General features: G+C 41.3%; 1 protein-coding gene across 15 annotated transcripts in view; it reads left to right on the top strand.

The window, feature by feature from the left end:
• Positions 1–21,075, top strand: part of DOCK10 (dedicator of cytokinesis 10) — a 272,646-nt gene that overhangs the window by 144,803 nt on the left and 106,768 nt on the right. For all 15 annotated transcript variants that reach the window (XM_045481485.1, XM_045481482.1, XM_045481484.1 and 12 more), the window contains exons 4-7: positions 3,638–3,720; positions 12,040–12,112; positions 12,390–12,512; positions 12,766–12,900. In XM_045481485.1, the coding sequence (XP_045337441.1) occupies positions 3,638–3,720; positions 12,040–12,112; positions 12,390–12,512; positions 12,766–12,900 (414 nt within the window). The remainder of the gene's footprint in view (positions 1–3,637; positions 3,721–12,039; positions 12,113–12,389; positions 12,513–12,765; positions 12,901–21,075) is intronic.

Here is a 21,075-nt window from a genome sequence, read left to right as displayed (position 1 = left end):
ATCCGGAGGGGCTCGGTGCTGACAGCAACGAGCCGAATGCGGGCTCATGACCTGATCCGAAGTTGGATGGTCAACCAGTTGAGCCACCCAGGTGCCCCCAAAACCGATTATTTTTAAAGCAAGTGTTTATTAAGCACTCACCCTTTGTTAGGTGTTTTATAGGAAGTACCTTATTAGATCCTTTTGAAGTTAGTAGTATTTAGACAGATAGAGACATTTAGAGTTAATTAAGCTACTTCATTGAAATCCCACAGCTAACACCAAAATTCAAAACCAGGTCTGTCTGACTCCCAGACACCATACAGACATTTGGAATGATGGTCCAGATGTGCTTAAAAGAAAAAAAAAAAAAGTCTACAATCATCAAACAACTCATAAATTAGCTGAAGGGACTTTCAGAGTTAGACAAATCCAGTTTGAAGTCCTACTTCTATCATGGCAAAGATCTGAGCCTCTCCTTGCCATTGTGATTTATAAAAACGGAACAATAAAATCTCATCGAGTGCTTGTTAAAATCGTATGTAAAGCACCTCGTAGTGCGGTATCTGACAGGCACTTGCCACTCCAAAGCAAAAAAGAGGTAGTTCTTTGCTAGACTATGCTAATACGAGAAAGCATTACACTCCTTCTGTGAAATTCAGGATATACAGATCTCAGATTCGGTAAAGCCTTTGGCATATTTTGAGTATCACGTGAAATATGCCTGAAGTATACGTGCTTATCATGTCTAAACATAGATACTATCCCTAGCAAGAAAGGGTAGTGAGTCAATCAGTGCATCTTTGTGCCATTTAAACTTCCAGCGTAGGGGGAGTAGACAGAGATATTACGGGACAGAAACTTCTAATCCAGTCTAATATCCTGGTTATTCACTAACTAAATCTGAGATCCTAATCAGTGAAATGGTTTGACCAAAAATCATGTGGGAAATCAGTAATAGTGGGTTCGTTCCAGAACAAGAATAAAACAGTGTAGCTCCTGGTTCAGTGCTGTTCCCTCTATTTGCCTTTTTCTTGTAACAAATATGTATTGGTTTGGCGAGTTTTTTGCCAAGAATCTTTAAAATACTTTGAGTATTCTGTCCTAAGAAAATAATCCAAACTGGGTCAGACTAGGGGGAGAAATACTCTGAACACATTCATGGTTTTTTTAACTTCTGATTTTTCATAAAAGACTTATTTTTATTAAAATATTTATTTTGGGGGGCGCCTGGGTGCTCAGTCAGTTAAGCGTCTGACTCTTGATTTTGGTTCAGGTCATGATCTTGCAGTTCATAAGATCCAGCCCTGCATCAGGCTCTGTGGTGACAGTGTGGAGCCTGCTTGGGACTCTCTCTCTCTCTCTCTCTCTCTCTCTCTCTCTCTCAAATATAAATATTTTTTTTTTTTAAAGTGAAGATGGAACTTTTCATCCAAGGAGCACAGTAGGGCTTGGTTCTCTTCTTATTTCCAGAAACATGGGATTTGCAGAATTGGTTTGGGAATTTCATTTTAGGAAAATATTCATTTTCATTGCAGTTTAGTTAAATATTCAGTGTGGTCCCCGTTCCTCTTCTCCATCCACAGCCCACCCCGCTCTCCTGAATTCCCTTTGCCTTTATCCATGTTCATTTGGTTGCTGGTTTTCTCCACTACTGGTTTTCTCCAGCTGGTTTTCTCTAGTTGCTGGTTTTCTCCACTGTTCTCTGCCAACATCCTCCTCCTCCCGTCTTGGTCCCAGGCTCACGTGCTCTTCAGCCTCAGTCCCCAGCTTGTGTGTGGGTGCTGTCCTGAACAAATAGAGTCATGGTGCCAAGAAAGTTCAAGGTTAGAGAAATCCAGAGCAGCTGAGGGTACCCAACCACTCTCCCTTCTCCCTGCCTTTCCCTGCACTTTTTTTTTTTAATTGTAATGTCAATTTTTTATTTTTGAGAGGTGGGGAGAGGCAGAGACAGGGGAAGACAGAGAATCCGAAACAGGCTCCAGGCTCTGAGCTGTTAGCACAGAGCCCCCCATGGGTCTTAAACCCATGAACCGTGAGCCAACATCAGACGCTTAACCGACTGAGCCACTCAGGGGCCCCCTGCATCTTGAGCCAGGTGCCCGCACCCAGGGCTCCCCACAACCTTTCTGGAGTGCCCTTGGGCCATTCCCTCCCACGTTCTGTTCACTTTCTCTTCTGCAAAGACAGTGGCAGCGTTTCCTTTGCTTCTGGCACTTCCACACCCCAAGTGACTCTTCTCCCACTGCTTTCCTTGCCTGTCCCCTTCCCGGTTCCAGACAGCCACAGGTCGTTATTTCTCACCTTGTGGGAAGCTCATTGATCCTCATTTTCTTCACCGTAGAGGACAAGATCTCCTTAGAATCCTCATGCCAGATGCTTTATCCCCAGGGTCCTGTAATTTTAGGATCAAAAGGAATCTGAGGAGCGCCTGGGTGGCTCAGTCAGTGAAGCGACCGACTTCAGCTCAGTTCATGATCTTGCGGTTCCTGAGTTCAAGCCCCGCATCAGGCTCTCTGCTGTTAGCACCACGGAACCCCTTCAGACCCTCTGTCCCCCTGGTTCTCTGCCTGTCCCCTGATTATTCTCTCTCTCTCTTTCTCTCTCTTGAAAATAGATAAATACTGAAAGAAAGAAAGAAAGAAAGAAAGAAAGAAAGAAAGAAATCTTTTTTTTTTTTAATTTTTTTTTTTAACGTTTATTTATTTTTGGGACAGAGAGAGACAGAGCATGAACCGGGGAGGGGCAGAGAGAGAGGGAGACACAGAATCGGAAGCAGGCTCCAGGCTCTGAGCCATCAGCCCAGAGCCCGACGCGGGGCTCGAACTCACGGACCGCGAGATCGTGACCTGAGCTGAAGTCGGACGCTTAACCGACTGAGCCACCCAGGCGCCCCGAAAGAAAGAAATCTTAAAAGCCACCTAGTGAAATCCCCATTACCACTCTGTGGTCTACCACTGTCAGGTCCATGGTTGGTGCTTGGGAAATATTTGCCGTCAATCAGCATTGCAAAATCAGCCATTATGTACTACTGTAAGATAGTTATTTTATACTATTAACTTTGTTTTTCAAAAAGTCGCTTGTCATGTTTTATTCCTATCTATCTATAAAAATCAGTGAGTAATCATGGAGAAGGCTAACCCTTAGAAGGCATTGAGGTAAAACTGAAAAACTGATTTCAAATTGACGGTCCAGCTGACATAGAGGGGAAGAGATAAGTTACTGGTGCAAGGACAAGAAGAAATGGGCTAAAGTTACAATGAAAAGATTACACAGAAATAATGATATCTTCTACCAGTAAGAGCTGTTAAATAATGGAAGGTTGCTAAGGAAAACTAAAACGTGACTGTACTTGAGGTTAGTAATGAATCTGGTATGATTCATGGGCTGATTAAATTAGACTTTCCTTGATGGAGTAAAATAGAATAAATATGTTAAATGGTTCCTCCTCCAAGAGTCTGGGAAAGGTTAGATTTCCATTTCACTAGAAAATATGAAATGATTAGCATCACCCAGCCCCTTCCCTACCTTAAAATCGCTAATATAGCTCCCTGTTAACACTACCCCAGAGATGACATGAAGTGTATTCGCTGTGCTTTTTGCCAGGACAGCTAATTTTTTTAATGATAATTTTTAATTGTCATTTTTTTTCTTTTAGGCTTGTAAATTTTATAGCTCCCAGTGGTATGTGGTAAACTACAAATATGAACAATATTCTGGAGACTTCCGACAGTTACCCCGGTAAGAACCTGTCATATATAAATGGGTTTTTCCATGTATAAAATACGTTCTCAGTTTAAGTTCTACAGTTGCTCATGAATACATGCACGTTAACTAGTGTCAAGGTCTATTTTACAAAATTTAAAAATAGGAGTCATGGGGCGCCTGGGTGGCGCAGTCGGTTGGGCGTCCGACTTCAGCCAGGTCACGATCTCGCGGTCCGTGAGTTCGAGCCCCGCGTCGGGCTCTGGGCTGATGGCTCAGAGCCTGGAGCCTGTTTCCGATTCTGTGTCTCCCTCTCTCTCTGCCCCTCCCCCGTTCATGCTCTGTCTCTCTCTGTCCCAAAAATGAATAAACGTTGAAAAAAAAATAAAAAAAAAAATAAAAATAAAAAAAAATAAAAAAAAAAAATAGGAGTCATGATACAGCATTTTGGTCAACAATGTACATTTTGTTTTACATGAACAGAGTTGATTGTAAGATACAAATGTATTCTTATTTAATTTTCTAACAAAGTCTTTTTTTTTCAATATATATTTATTTTGGGGAGAGTACAAGTTGGAGAGGGGCAGAGGGAGAGGGACAGAGAATCCGAAGCGGGCTCTGCCATGACAGCAGCAAGCCCGATGTGGGGCTTGAACTCATAAACCTCAGTGTTATGACCTGAGCCGAAGTCGGATGCTCAACAAACTGAACCACCCAGGTGTCCCTGAACAAATTCTTGAAGTGTTACTCTATCACTCTTTTGTGAGCTGTTATTTCAATAGAGCAGATACAACAGGACTGGAAAAGAACAGTGTGGACCAAAACATGTTTCTGAGGATATTCTGTATTTAGCATTCGGATTTGCCACTGGCTTCATGTATTCCCATGCTGGGATACCAAGAGTCATGAAAGTAGACAACCTCTGCAGAAATGTTACATGTCTAAGAATAGCAAAAAGGGAAAAATTAACAGCTTTTTTTTCTTCTGGACTAAGTAAAGTCTTTGGGAGAAGGTGTCTTTGTTCTGTACCTGTTCAAATGTCACCTTCACAGACAAGCTTGCCTGACCTACTACCTGAACTAAAGTAGTCATTTATTCAGTGTCTGTGTCCCCCACTAAAGCAAAAATCCCCAAAGGGCAGGGACTTTTCCTTGCAGAATCCCCTACAAGGGAGGAGAATGCCTGGCCTCTGGTAAGTGTGTAATAATGACTTATTGAATAAGTAAAGTAAGTGAATGGCAAATTTTGAAATACAGCATTCCTCTAAAAAAGAAAGAAAAGAAATATAATATTCATGGAAGGGATTGGAGTTGCTCGAATTCAAAGAAACTGCAATGAATTGGAGTCTCCTAACACATTGGTTCATCTAACTAAAACAATGCAAATAATCCAGAAAAACACAACAATCAAAAGCGAAGTTATTAACCCTTCCCTCAAGTGAAGGCATCGAGAAGGTACTTGTTGCGTCTAACTTTTTAGTGGGCGTGTGGTTTATTTATTTTTTTTTATGTTTATTTTTGAGAGAGAGAGAGAGAGACAGTGTGTGAGTGGGGTAGGGGCAGAGAGAGAGGGAGACACAGAATGTGAAGCAGGCTCCAGGCTCTGAGCTGTCAGCACAGAGCCTGACATGGGGCTCCAACTCATGACCCACAAGATCATGACCTGAGCCAAAGTCAGACACTCAACTGACTGAGCAGCCCAGGCATCCCTATGTGGACACGTGGTTTAGATTTGGGCACTATTTGCACAAATTTCCCATGCCCCCAGCAACAGCTGTTCTAGGCTTGGATACTTGGATGGGCTGCTCTCTACCCACAAATGCAGAATTTGAAGGAGCTACAGAATAGTCCAGAGAAGGTAGCGTCAGAGCTCAGACCTGAAGGGACAGTAGCTCCCAGCACTGTGGTCTTGGGAAAGGATTTCCAGAGGAAACAGCAAGGGCAGGGGCCCTGACCTTGGAACCAGTATGGTCTCTTGAGCAGAATGGGGAGGCTGGAACTGAGGTGGAAAGGTTATAGTAAAGTGAAACCATGGAACAAGGCAAGGGACCTGGCGGGCCCTGGAAGAGAGAGCTTGGATTCATTCCTGCTGCAACAGAAGCCTGTAGAAATTTTAGCCTAGAGTGTGATGTGATCCAGTTTAATTCTTTAAAAGATCATTTGGTGTACTCTAAGGAGAATGGGATTGTAGCAGTGAGTATACAGGAAAAAAAAAGAAAGATGTGAATGGGAAGGAGGCTATTCTATTTCTTTATTTCTTTAAGTTTTTATTTAATTTTGAGAGAGAGAGAGAGCCAGGGAGGGGCAGAGAGGGAAGAAAAGAGAATCCCAAGCAAGCTCCACGTTATCAGCACAGAGCCCATTTCGGGGCTCAGTCTCACAAACAACAAGATCATGACCTGAGCTGAAATCAAGAGTTGGACACGTAACTGACTGAGCCACCCAGGCGCCCAGTATTTTCCAGTTGCATTACTGTAAAGAACAAAACGATGTTCCTCCAAAGCAGCAAACCTTTTTGCAAACAGCCAACATTAACTTTTACCAAATCTCTGGACATCCCCTTAAATTCAGGTCACTCCTGATATAACCTCCCGTATGGACTTTCGTGCTAAGAAGGTCTACCATACCCCCAGCTTTCGTGAGTAATTACTATGTATATTCAGAGTGTCTGGGCCTTAGTCACACACGTTTTGTAGGCACGATTGAAAAGAAAAGTATTTTTTTTACCACCGAGACTTCCTCTTTCTGAAAACGGTTCTGAGAAGTGGTCACGACTTGGAAACTGCGTCCAAGTGGTTGGAAGATCTCATATGAAGTGAGAGATTGTAGAAAGTGGCATTTAGCTGCCCTTCCAAGTACGTGCCTTCCCACTGACTTCAGGTCTGTTGGAATCTTTAGCAACTTGATCCCCAAACATCTTTTCTTTATCTTCATGATGCCATCAAGAAAAAAAAATATATGAGAGATTTTGCCTTCACAGTATTCATTCTCCATTAAAACAACAGAGGAACCACCTCGAACAAAAACGAGGTCTGGATATCATGGAGCATGAGAAGAACCTCATGAGAAGTAGACAAAAGTAACGAAAATATTGTTGAGAATTTCCCTTAATTAACTAAAGGAAGTAGAAGTTGATACCACGAAGGGGAAGAATACTCCTTCCACAAAGTCAGAGATTTCAATGAACTATGTGAAAATCAGAAGTTCTAGAATGTAATCTTCACACATCCCCTGAAATGATGAAGACTGTAAGACTGAATGAAAAAAATCTTTTTTTAAATGATTTTACAAAGTGAAGCACTCCCTATTAAAGACTACACACATATTTAGGTCAGTAGTAGAAACAGATCATTTAGTTGGCCTTCAGAGGCTATTAGAAGTAAATCATGTCCGTGCCTCCTGGATTAGAAGAATTCTCCAATGCCCACTACCAACTTAAACTGATCATTTCTTTTTATGGGTTGCTGAGGCTACAAAATGAAACCTTGCAATTGTGGAAGAGTGAAAAACGAAGTGTGTTTATTCACCTAATTTTTATTCTTTAAATTTGAAATTGTGTTATAGTGTTTTTAAGAACCTCACTTTTTTTTTTTTTTTTTTTTTTTTGAGTATCTGTTCATAGACGGATAGTGGAGAGAACATTATTTCAGGCTAGAATGTAAAATGTAAGCCTTCATACATAAAATCCAGCGCTGAATTTGGGATTCACAAGAGACAAGAATGACAAAAACTACATGATGCCAAAGGAGCCAAGTCTATACCATGGGGAAAGGACAGTCTCTTCAATAAATAGTGTTGGGAAAACTGGACAGACATGTACAAAAGAATGGAAATGGACCACTTCTTACATTGGACACAAAAATTAATTCAAAGTGGATTAAAGACTTGAATGTGAGACCTGGAACCATAAAACTCCTAGAAGAAAACTAGATGGTGACCTCCGGGACATCAGTCTTGGCAATGAGTTTTTGGATCTGACTGCATTCCAAGTAAAAATAAACAGGTGGCCTTGCATCAAACTCAAAAGCTTCAGCACGGCGAAGGAAACCATCAACATAATGAAAAAGCAACCTTCAGAATGGGAGGAAATATTTGCAAATCATATATCTGATGACTAATATCCAAAATATACAAAAAACTCATACAACTCAATAACAAAAAATATAACAATCCAGCTAAAAAGTGGGCAAAGGATCTGAATAAACATTTTTCCAAGGAAAGCAGACAGTGGCCAACCGGTACCTGGAAAGGTGCTCAACAACACTAGTCATCAGGAAAATACAAATCAAAACCACAAGGAGATTCCACCTCCCACCTATTAGAATGGTTAGTATCAAAAGGACAAGAAATAACAAGTGTTAATGAAGATGTTGAAAAAAGGGAACCCTCATGCACTATTGGGGGAATGTAAACTGGTGCAGCCACTATGCAAAACTGTATGGGGGTCCCTCAAAAAATTAAAAACAGAACTCCCATATGAGCTAGCAACTCCACTTCTGGGTATTTATCCAAAGAAAACAAAAACATTAATGCAAAAAGATACATGCATCCTATGTTCAGTGCAGCATTGTTTATAATAGCCAAGACATGGAGACAACTTAAATGTCCGTTGATGCATGAATGGATAAAGAAAACATGAGATATCTATCTATCTATCTATCTATCTATCTATCTATCTATCTTGATATATTTGAGGAACATGGCCACTATTGTGATCCACTATTACCAAGAACAAATGCCTATAAAATTAGTCTTTTGTAAGAAAGAGAAGAAAGGGTAAGTAAGTCATGCTGGCAGTAGAGGACAGAATAAGAAGTTCAGAAACAGAATTGTACCAAGGTCACAGGGAGACTAATAGGAAATAATTAGCATAGAGCATAGGATGACCTCTGAGCCAGACGTTGGCCTTCCATGTTCAAGTTTATCTGTGCTGCCTCTTCCTTAGTTTTCCCTACGAATGCTTTTATCTTTCACTTAGGATGTTTCTTTAATACTCCCTTTACTGCCCTGCTATCATTTTAAGAATCCTGGAACGCTCAATGTTCCCTTCTCTGCAGACAAAACGCTTGGAGTAATTGCTCTGAAGTCAGCCATTTGAACCTGCCCCTGAATTTCAGGCAATGTGTTGCCTCGCGCGATGAGGGAAGAGAGGGAAGGGTTGTGTTGAGGGGCTTTATTTTGCCAACCAAATGAAAAGGTGAAAGTGCTTTTTGTTTAGGATTGTCAAGATGTTGTTAGGCTCTTTTGGAGAAAAGGGATATTTTGGGTAGGATAGGAAACATTTCCCAGTGGTCCTAAAGTAACACTGTCACCTGCGACTGGCTCAGCCTTCACATAAGTTGACCATAACCAAAAGAGGCAGAACAAGTTAACATTGGGGGCAACTGACACAGATAAGCTCGAGTATCCCTAAGGCTCTGTAAGAAAGAGAATGGAGTACAGATACACCACGATCCTTTGGAAGAGAATAATGGCTCCAGTCTTACTTAATGTGCTTATTAAAGATGGTTTGATTAACTTACCCTACATACAGCAAGTAGCATTTTAGAAAATAGGACTTCTAGTCCAACTTCTCCCACTGTGTGTTTATGTAACTGTTACGGACTTTGTTTTCTTCTCAGTACAACACCCGAATTACACTGGACTGTGAAGTTCTAGTATTTGTACACAAACGTCTGATTACACACATATATAATTCACTAAAAAGCTATATGCTGCATAGTACATATTTAAACTTAAGTACAGAAGTTCTGCTATCTTGGTATAGAGTTTTCAACTTCTTTGAACTTACAAATAAGTCTTGGATGAACAAGGCTGCATTATGTATGTATTAATGTATTTCTGGAATTTGGAATAAGGCATACCCACTTGAATAATTTCATATACATCAGTGGACAAATACTTATTCTGTTCTTACCATGTGCCAGAACCTGTGGGGGAGATAAATTTAAAATACACATCTCCTACCACCCTTCTTTCAAGCCTCTGGCTTTTAAATAAGCCTGTTACCATTTACAACTACTTACCTATGGGTCTTGGGATTTCATATCAAGGCTATACAACTGAACAAAAATGGACAAATAAATTGGGACTGGGGCTGAAGGGAGACCCCAGATACCATCCTTAATATGCAATATCAACTACTGTGTACCCCAGAATAGCTTTATTTTTCTTAGCTATTGGTTTTGGTAGCAAGTAACATATAATCTGAATTTATAAAATAAATTCACAATACTAAGATCATTTTTCAAAACCTCTTTTAACACACTGGAGGTGTGTCTTAGGACGTTGGCCACCAAAAATATGTGCTTTAGCATCCCCAAGATGTCTTCCAAAAACAGTTTTCAATTATACCATGCTGTCTTATTTTGCTTCTCTGATCTCCTTGTTCACCTTGCCTATCACTGATACAATCAGCAAATGCATATTGAGCATCCCTACAGTAGAAAAAGACAAAGCTTGGGGACGCTGTAGATGGGACTTCATTGGAGTCTCTGGCTTTAAGAAACATGTAATCTTGGGGCACCTGGGTGGCTCAGTTGGTTAAGCATCCAACTTCAGCTCAGGTCATGATCTCAGAGTTCATGAGTGTGAGCCCTGCATTGGGCTCTCTGCTGACAGCACAGAGCCTGCTTCGGATCCTCTGTCTCCCTCTCTCTTTACCCCTCCCCTGCTGGTTCTCTCTCTTTCAAAATAAATAAATAAGTAAATAAATAAATAAAACTAAAAAAAAAAAAATGTGATCTGGTGGAGGGAATTAACAGATTCAGGTAAGCGTCCCAATAGACATGTACCCAGCATCTACATGGAGAGAGTCCTGATTTTTAGATTCCAGGGTGTCTTCATGGAAACAACTTTGGGGGTGTGAACTCTTTTTAGACTACAGTAGAATAGTATCCGGCCTTGTATAAGAATGAAATCCTAATACTGGCCACGACACGAATGAACCTTGAGGGCATTTTACAATAAGTGAAATCAGCCAGACACACAATGAAACATAAGATGAGGTGCCCAGAATAGCCAAATACAGAGAGGCATAAAGTAGAACAGTGGTTACCAGGGGTAGGGGAAGGGAGAGATATGGAACTGTTGTGTAATGGGTACAGCGTCATTTTGGGAACGAGGCGGACTTTTGTGATGGTTGCACAACAATGTGAACGTACTTTGTGCCACTGATCTGTACACGTAAAAATGGTTAAAATCGTAATTTTTCTGTTATGTATATTTTATCACAATTGAAAAAAAATCTATTATCAGTTATAGAGAATGTGACTCTGATCTCAGGCTTTTCCGTTTTATTAGTGAGGTCAGTGTTCTGTCTGTGCCCCTACCTGCCCTGCTGTGAACCAGGAATGGGCATTTTCATGTCTTTCAGAGGAAAGGGTAAAGAGTATTTTGAACCCACTTGAATCCACCGAATCCCTATGTGAATGCAGTCTGGTAATTTTATGCATACTGCAGTATAAAGAGGTCTCGGTCATGCCCCTTCCTATCTGGAATACCATCAACATAGGGAAAGATTTGTGACAGGAATAACTCAAAGAGCACCCCTGGACTTTTTTTCTCAATAGTCAGATTCCCAAGTTGCTTCTACACAACATAAATCACCTTAAAGAAAATGAATATTCCAGGCCAACTCTACACATAGGATTCTCTCACTAAGTATCAAGGAATGTCTGAACCTCAGACGCTGTTGACCACGCTCCATCCAGCCATGACTTGTGAAATAGAATCAAGCCAAAGGAAGTTTACCTTTCTCCTGTTTTGCCATTGATAGTATCAGGTGCACACGCTGACTCTTCCGGGCTGGTCAGCATTTCAGGACTACCATGGAAAGGCACAAAGCGAGCACCCTTCGGCTTAATCAAGTTGGGGCAGACTTCAGGGGAGGCCACTGTTAGGGGAACAGCGCAACCTAGTGGCCAGAGCACGGGCTGGTTCTCGGGAACATGGTTTTTCCCAATGGCCATCCCGTACCCTTAAGACACGCCATGTAATGGTGAAATGGAAATGAAAACAGCACTCCTTCATATTCCACTGCAGAAGGTAGAGGAAGAAGCATACAAACCACCAGAGCTTTAAAATTGTCCTGCTTGCCTTCATCTCATTCAAGAAGACCTGTGTAAATCTGTATAAATAGTAACTCCACGGTTTAAAACAGAGATTTATTTACCGGAGATAAAATGTAATGGTGTAGCAGAAAGTTAATGCTTCCAAAGGAAATCGGGCCCTCACAAGATTCCATTATTTTTTCGAAAAACACAACGGTTGTTACCTAGGGGAACAGCAGAAAATGAAAGTCAGGTCTCAAATGACAAATCAGAAACTCTTTTTTTTTTTTTTTCTTTACTCTCAGAGCAGAATACAAACCAGAGAAACTTCCTTCACATTCCTTTGAGGTGGACCATGAAGACGCTGATAAGGATGAAGTAAGTAAATTACTGAAAGCTAAGTGTTTAAATCAGGAGGACAATTGGTTCCTGTCTTCCACTAGAGTATTCCACATTCTGACCAATTTTACAAGGAAGCTGCCATAGCTATTTGTGGAAGGGCTTTGAGTCCAAATGAGTCACGTTTGCTTTGAAATGGAACATGATTATTTAAGACACGTCGAAGAGAGAAAAAGGAGGCTCATTTGTAAGTGCAGCGTCTAAGATGTGGGATTCACAAAAGGTTGCAGTCATGCCCTTGATTCCTCTTCCACAGGATACCACCTCCCACTCATCTTCTAAGGGCGGTGGGGGAGCTGGAGGAACCGGAGTTTTCAAGTCTGGCTGGCTCTACAAGGGGAATTTCAATAGCACCGTGAACAATACCGTTACTGTTCGGGTAAGGAGACATCAAGGCTCATCTTTGTTTCTGCCAGTTCTCTGGACACCCCCTCCTTTGGTCACAGCACAGAGGAGTGTCATTTGCATCGAGTTTATGTTTCGGGTCATATTTTATTTATGAGGAAGGAGGACGCTGTTCCCTAGAACAGTGCCCAAGAATGTAGCGCGCCCGAAGGAATTTCAGCATTTCTAATTTCTGTAATAGCACACTGCATTTTGAACTACCTGTCTATTTCTTCCCCTTCCTTTAGTCATTCAAAAAGCGCTACTTCCAGCTGACTCAGTTGCCAGATAACTCCTACATCATGAATTTTTACAAAGATGAAAAGATATCCAAAGAGCCCAAAGGCTGCATCTTTTTGGATTCCTGTACAGGTGTGGTGCAGGTGAGTAGATATCCCTTTCCTCTTCGAGTTTTGTTTTCCCCTCTTGGATTTGTTGTTGTTGTTGTTAATTTTTTTTTTTTTATTTATTTTGAGAGAGAGAAAAAATGGGGGGGGGAGAGGCAGAGAGAGAGAGGGAGAGAGAGACAATCCCAAGCAGGCTTCGTGATGTCCGCACAGAGCCCGACGCAGGGCTCTGTTCTGCTCGGGACTTGATCTCACGAACCACAAGATCATGGCCTAAGCAGAGATCGAGAGTTGGACCCTTAACTGACTGAGCCATCTAGGAGCCCCTCCCCTTTTGGGCTTTTTAATCAAAGAGTGTGCTCATCCAGTCATCATTCATTCAAGTGTTTATGGAGTATCTGATATGAGTCAAAAACTGTTCTCGACTTTAGAGATCCGGTGGAAAACAAAACAACCCGAGTTTCTGCTTTCACAAAACTCACTTTCAACAAAGGAAAAATAATAGAAAATACACAAAGAAAAAAGTCAACAGAATGGAATCAGTGGGTGAAATCTGGAGTGAAGAAAAGAAATGGGGCTGTGGAAGGCAGAGAGACAAATGGTGAGGTTGGAAAGGAGTACCAGTGCTCCAGAAGTGAGAAAAAAAACATCTTCATAGAGAAGTTATTTGACCTGAAAACTAAAGAATGAGCAAGGGCAGCAAGTGCAAAGGACCTGAGGCAAGAACAAGTCTGGTATATTCAAGGAGAAGGAGAAAATGACCTCCCGTGTGGCTGCAGCATACAGCGCCACTGAGCTAAAGAATTCAATAATATATAAACCATATAGCTCACTATGCTTCATAAATCCTATCTTTATTATTGGGTAATAATGAGGTAGTACATTGGCAGTGCACACATAATCTTCCTTCTAAGAGGAGGTTTCCTTCAAAGACAAGGATTCCGTCGATTCCCAAGAGCTTAATTTCAGAAACAGACACGGCGCTTTGAACGAACCATACTGTTCCGGAAGTTCTTCTTAGCATGTGATTGTTCTTAGTGTGCGATGCGACATAGACCACTGTGGCAAAGGGAAACAGAATAACTCCATAGACCTCACTTGGACACCATGCTCTCATTTATTCTTTTCGCTCTCAGGAATTAAGGGTCCTCCTATTCCCTCTTACGTAACAAGCAAAGCCACCAAACCTTACAGCAGCCTCATCTTGAATTTCACAAAAGGATGATGGCTTGTGGAGGTTGAGGACTGTGTTTCTGGTCACCGGTCACCAGGAGCAGACCTTCTCTTCCCACTCACCTGCAGGCGTGGACGCAGCTGGCTCCAGAGCTGAGATTACGTCTTGGATTAATACCAAGGGGCACTCGGATACGTGGATGCGAAATGGAGCTCTCTCCAGTCACTTAGGCCTGGGCTTTTTCTGGATGGTCTATCTGTTAAAATCTGGAATTCCTCCAGAAAGTACTAATGCTGAACTTTAAAAGGAAAGAATTAATTAAGTGTAGCTGAGTAGTCGGCTAGAAGTGAAAGATAATTGCATTTTAATGCAGATGCCAGCTTTCCATATGGAAAGGGCAATAAGGATCTTAATGGAGGGTGGAAATGGTTTTCTATTGTTGGCCGCAAAGGAAGCTTCGGCTTTAGAAGTGTCGAGTAAAACTTCCCCCAGTAGGTGAAAGATCAACGATTACATTTTCTAGAAACTGAGCTAAAATTCTTAAGTATTTTCTTTTCCATTTTTTCCTTCAAAGCTCACTCTAGCAAATGCATTACCATCTTTTAGGGAGTATCACTGTAGCCCGTGCTGTATCTCCAGCTCACAGAGATACGTATTACTATGATATTGCTTCTTCGAAGAATCCTGTTAACTCGGTGTTGAGCACGCATCTCGGTGCTCAGATCTGACCTTGACTACAGGAACTTCTTCTCCATCACGTCTTAGACTGTACTTCAGTCTCTGCTGAAGTGGTGCCTTGGAGCTGGAGAGTGTCTTCTAGGAGAAAACAAAGTTTGGGGTTCATACAGGTCAGCATTCAAATCCTGGTTTCACCACTTACTTTTGGAGGTTTTGAGTAAGTTACTCGGACTCTGAGCTCAGGTTCCTCATCTGTAAAAACTCAAATAATGTGCTAGCATGGAAAAGGATCTGGGAGACCGTGTGTCTTCAGCCTTTCTTCCCTAGTCTTGTAACCAAACTAACGTGATTTCACTCCTTGGTGAGTCACAGGTAGAAGCTTCACCAGGTGAGCTATCTCACAAAAAAAAGACTTCATGCGCAGCAAATACGGAGATCATGGTGAATAACTTCCCTAGCAAGGGTGAGTGGGATCCCTTTATTTAGGGTTAGGGTGAATATTTAGAAAGGGGAGCCTTGTCATCGTATGTAGAGCCAAGCATGAGGTCATACATGTGTCTTAAGGAAATATACCTATATATACATTGTATGTTTTATAAATGAGGCCTGTGTTCCTCTCGGAGGAGAGATTTTAATATTGTAATGAGGTGAAGGTAATTGTTGGTTACTCTGTGGGTCACTCCATGGTCCATCTGCACTGGTGTGAGTCAGGGGTTGAGCTCAAACTGGTCTGGACCTTCTGGGCCACAGTTCTTCGCATGGGCAATTATTGTTTGAGGAGTAGTTTTGGTTTTTGTCATGGGGTGCTGTGCCCTTCAGGCTTTTTGCCTGAGTTCAAAGGTAAGCTGGAAAGAAGAGCTTAAGGAAAAATGTGGGACGTAAGTCCCTAAGTACAAGCAAGTGAGCAGTAAACGTCAGCGCTAGCTGGTGATAGGCTTTCCATCAGGTGCAAAGACCACAACTTTGAGAAATAGACATTCCACTGGGGAAAGACCTACCTAGAAAATCTCCATTCACTTTCCTGAAATTTCTATCTAAATATTCTTCTTTATTCATTTAGTTTTTATTCACTCATGTATTCTTTCATTCAACAAACTTATTGAATGTCTATGACATACTAGGAACTGTGCTTAGGCATTGAGAACTCCCTGCTGAAGTCAAAACCAGAGAGGAACATAGGCTCATTGTTAATGATTACACAGTGTCACAAAAGCTATCAACAACACCTGCTATTGAATGTTCTAGGAGCACAGAACAGTGATGAATGAACTCTTCTGGGTCAGCTAGCAGGATTCGCCAAGGTAGATGTTGCACCTTAAAGCACAGCTGCATTTCTATTTCACTCCCCAGCAGATGGCCATTCAAATATTTGGGAACACTACTGTATCTTTGAAAGAGTTTAGCCCTATACCCCTTCATTTCTATTCCTATTTATCAAGAACTTGTAGCCCTTTGGGGAGGGAGGACCTCCAACTTCTTGAGATCACTGGGAAGATAGATGTCTGGGTTACGTACCACCTTGTGTCTGGATCCTGGTTCTTACATATTTGCTTATGGCTGTCTCTGGCTTATGAGGTCTTACAAGTGGAAAGAAGATTCTCAAATAAGATGCAAGTTTAGTCATTGCTCTCCCAAGGTCTCAGGTACAAAATGTGTCTGAAGACAAAACATGTACACACAGGATCACAGAACAAATGAATAATAGAATGAGTCAGACCTGTTTTGTCAAGAATCATTATCGGTTTCTCTTGAATAAAACAGAAAAAAGGAACAAAAACTTTACCTCAGAAGTGATACCTACCCTCTAGCATTCTTAGGAAGTCCAAGCTCCTAACAGTCTTCTGCGAACAAGCCATTTTGGTTTGCTTCATTCAGACCCAATCTATGTCATTGTGTTTTTCTAAGAATAATCGTTGGAATTCTTAGAAATATATTTCAAGGGTGACATCAAGCAGAAAGAAACTCCTACCCAAGTTTCTCAGAGATTTGTGGTGATATTTACGGTTGGAAATTTTTTAGATCTTGATTTAAAAAAAAAAATTGACAATAGTTTCCATTTTGTACTATAATCACATAGTGACATTAGATGTGTTTTATACCCCATGCACTCCCAATCTGGAACAGAACTTCCAGTTTTTGCTGCTTCAGTTTTGATCTGGGGCCAAGGGACATCTAGGCCTGTGTTATCCCATCCGATTCCTTCAAGGTCTTCTTATTCATTCATCCATTGGCCCATCCATCCATCTATTCAAGATCTTGCCACTATGGAAGAGAATGAATAGTCCAAGCATCCCGTCTTCTAGGGTTCCCACCACAACAATAATAATGACCGATGTCACTTTATGCAGGCGTAAATGGGGGTGGGGGGCCAAACGCTGTTTATTTCCTCCTAGGGGCCGAATCTACCACCTTGTGGACATGGATTCCAAGACCGTGGCCTCACGTGCTTAACTGAAGTCTAGAAACTTGGATACATTCTGCAGCTCAGGAAGCCCTCCACCTGAAGGAAGTGGGGCCAGGTGTGAGACAGCAGGGAGCAGCTTGGAGTGTGCATGCCCACATAAACGTAGTTAAATCGGGAGGGGAAAACTGCCAAGGAAAACAAATCCAGAAACTAAATCTGACCTATAAACTTCACATTAGCAAACTCTGGCTCTAAAGAATCTCATTTCCGGGGCGCCTAGGTGGCTCAGTTGGTTAAGCATCTGACTCTGGATTTCAGCTCAGGTCACCATCTCAAGGTTGTTGAGATTAAGCCCCAGGTGGGGCTCTGCTCTGACAACAGGAGCCTGCTGGAGCTTCTCTCCCTTCCGATCTCTCCATGCCTCCCCTGCTTGCACACACGCGCGCACGTGCTCTCTCTCAAAATAAATAAACTTCTATGAATGAATGAATAAATAAATAAATAAATAAATAAATAAATAAATAAAATCTCATTTCCAATGATAACAATAAAAACCAGAATGACACTGTACTTTTATCTGCTACATTATGTGGCACCAGTTGATGGAATGCGCATTATTATTGTCCCAGTTTATTAAAATAAAACTCAGGGAGATAGAGTGGCTTTCCCAAATCACAGAGCTAATAAATGGCAAAAATAGGTTTGAAGCGGAGGGATGTCCAAAACTACAGAAAGATGCCCAAGGAAATAAGCTGGTAATCATACATCATATGGGCATGCCTGCATATATTCATACATCTATCCTGCATAAGCCACATGGACGGAAGAAGGGCTACAAAGATATGCTCATGGGTAGCTTTAAGCAGTGGGTTTTAGGGGGAGGATTTATTTCAGCAAGCATATATTGAAAACTTAGTTATGCTAGGCTTTGTGGGAAAGCCAAATATGAGTCAAATGTGGCTTCTGTCTTCAAAGAACCCCCAGCCCGTGGGACGATGCGTAGAAAGAAAAAATAAATGGAGCACATGCAAAGAAAATGAGTGGCACATCTCGAACAATAGGTTCTGATGACATAATGTAAGACTATCATATAACATATAAGATATATAAGATACAGAATATATCACCGCTTGCGACTTTATTGTATTTTACCTATAGTACACGCATAGTACATATGCTATATTTCTGCTTATCTGTTTACGGACACTCCATGACACTGGAATGCAAGTTCAATGAGGGCAAGTGCTTTATTTGAATGTTTTTAATGCCGTGCACCTGACACACAGAAGGTACCCAGTACACTTTTGTTGAATGAAATGCACAAATAAACATACAGAGAATGGAAAGGATTACATCAATGGCAGCCACCAACCCCAGTAACCTGGATGTGATGTTGTGTGTTTCTTTTGGGAACTCTTCTTTTGTTCCTGCAAAAGACGCTAGTACCATATTAGGCACAATGGAATATTTTGTTTGGGTAACTTGCTTTGATACTCAATTCTCCATTGGCTTTGGTAGCTTTGTTGGAGTTTCTATTTCGGAACCTTTCCAGATGAGTGTTGTGGAAACAGACCAGTTGGCTACAACTCATTAAACATGTCAGTTGGCATTAGGACATATTCACAGTTTCCTGCTTTTTATGAAGCTGTGTAGATGGACTGTGGTGAGCTTTAGTAAACGGAGGAGTCACGTCTGCCACAAAGGACACTGTTTTCAGGGAAACAGGAAAACTGGGAGATCGAAAAAAAAGAATATGATTATTTCCTGATTACCACTATAATGACATAACAACTGCATTTCAAGATTATTAAAATGTCCCATTGATTTTCCTATTTTTGTCCTTTCTTTTTTTTTTTGTGATTTTATATGCCATTATGTTAGAGATCACAGAGAATGAGATAGAAAACCACTTAGGCATCACAGTCTTCCCCAGTGTAAGCTTCTCTATGACTGTAAGTAGTTCTGTTCCGCTCCAAATAGAAAAAGATAATTCGGTTTTTGAGAAGCTGCAGATAGAATATTTATTTCATTGATAAATACGCCCTTTGGAGAAATAAGGGCTTGTTATAGTTTGCCCAAATTTTTGCAAAATATTTTTTATAAGATTGTTGACATCAGCAACCCATTTTCCGAATCACTTGAAGTAGAGTATACAGTTTGGAAAATCAAGTTTTAGTGTCTATGTTTTGTCCTGTTTTCTGTCTGGAATTCTCTGAGTTCCTTCTCCTCTGCATTTGAAAGCAGGTCGCAGTTCCATTGACTTTTAAGTCATACAATTAATGTAAGCATTTTACATGGCTTTTCATCTCCTTGTCCACATTATTTATGACGTGAGATTAATTAAACAGATTCTTTAATCTGTTTGTTTTCAAGACAACACTAAGACTGGCTTGCATTTTGCTGTGTTCAGATCCTTAACAGTGTTCCAGCCAAAGCTATGCCCTGAACTCTGAGCATTTCGAGTTCTTTCCTCTGTATCTATTTCTGTTCCTGTTGTTTTATGAAGGAAAACTATCTCCTTTTACACTTGCTCAAGGCCAAGCTGCTTTGCCCTTAGACCCTCTGTGTCAGTGCAGGCCGCATGGGGTTTTATGGACCTCCTTCATGAGACCTGCCAGAAGTGTGTGTTAGGGTGTGTGGAGGGAGTCCACCCACACCTCCTGTGGAGATGATAGCTTCTAAGAATTTGCATTCTTTTTTTTAATTTTGTTTTTATTTTTTAAAATTTACATCCAGATTAGTTAGCATATGGTGCAACAATGGTTTCAGGAGTAGATTCCTTATGCCCCTTACCCATTTAGCCCATCCCCCCCACAACCCCTCCAGCAACTCTCTCTTTGTTCTCCATATTTAGGAGACTCTTCTGTTTTTTCCCTCTCCCTGTTTTTATATTATTTTTGTTTCCCTTCCCTTATGTTCATCTGTTTTGTCTCTTAAAGTCCTCATAGGAGTGAAGTCATATGATTTTTGTCTTTCGCTGACTGACTAATTTCACTTAGCATAATACCCTCCAGTTCCATCCATGTAGTTGCAAATGGCAAGATTTCATTCTTTTTGATTGCCGAGTAATGCTCCATTGTATATATATCCCACATTCATCCATCGATGGACATTTGGGCTCTTTCCATACTTTGGCTATTGTTGATAGTGCTACTATAAGCATGGGGGTGCATGTGTCCCTTCGAAACAGGACACCTGTATCCCTTGGATAAATGCCTAGTAGTGCAATTGCTGGGGCGTAGGGTAGTTCGGTTTTTAATTTTTGAGGAACCTCCATGCTGTTTTCCAGGGTGGCTACACAAGCTTGCATTCCCATAAGAATTTGCATTCTTAAAGAAGCTGCCTGTATGTTTGCTTTGCCCCCTAAAGTTTGGGGCCACCGCTATCTTTCTGGCAACCCCCACTGTGTTTATATTGCAGCCAAAATAGCCTCAAAATGCAGCTCTGGCGTTTTATGAGTCAAAACCATCCTGTCCTCTGCTTTCCTAGACCCCAGAGGGTCTTGAGAGAATAACAATATTCTCATATCGCAATAGCTTTCTGGTTCTCAAGAAGAGTTTTTATACCTTAAGTTTACACCTCTTCTTCAGCACATTCACACAGAATCTCAGTACGTTTATCTTCCAATTTCACATTTTTGTGATGAACTGGTTAATGCCTGTCTCCCCTGTTCAGCCAGGGCAGCTAATGTGTCTGTTTTTGCACAGCACGAAATGTGAACACGACAGACGCCTCTTTTTGAAGGAATACCATTACTGCACTGAGTAGTGAGGATAACCAGTCAGCCTCTGCCCATATCAAGTTCATAGACTATTTAAAAGGCCAGCCAGCGAGTGAGTTGTTACAAGGAGTATGGGCCAGAACCAAGAGCGTGTCCTTGGAAGAATCTAGAAAGTGGCATTTGAGCTCTGAAGTTCTACAGTGAGAATCACAGCTGGTTTTTTTAGCTAATTCT

This window comes from Leopardus geoffroyi, chromosome C1 (genome assembly GCF_018350155.1).
Source record: "Leopardus geoffroyi isolate Oge1 chromosome C1, O.geoffroyi_Oge1_pat1.0, whole genome shotgun sequence".
In the NCBI taxonomy this organism is placed as follows: Eukaryota; Metazoa; Chordata; class Mammalia; order Carnivora; family Felidae; genus Leopardus; species Leopardus geoffroyi.
The sequence above is the reverse complement of the archived record's forward strand: the minus strand, read 5'-3'. Positions and strand labels throughout refer to the sequence as shown.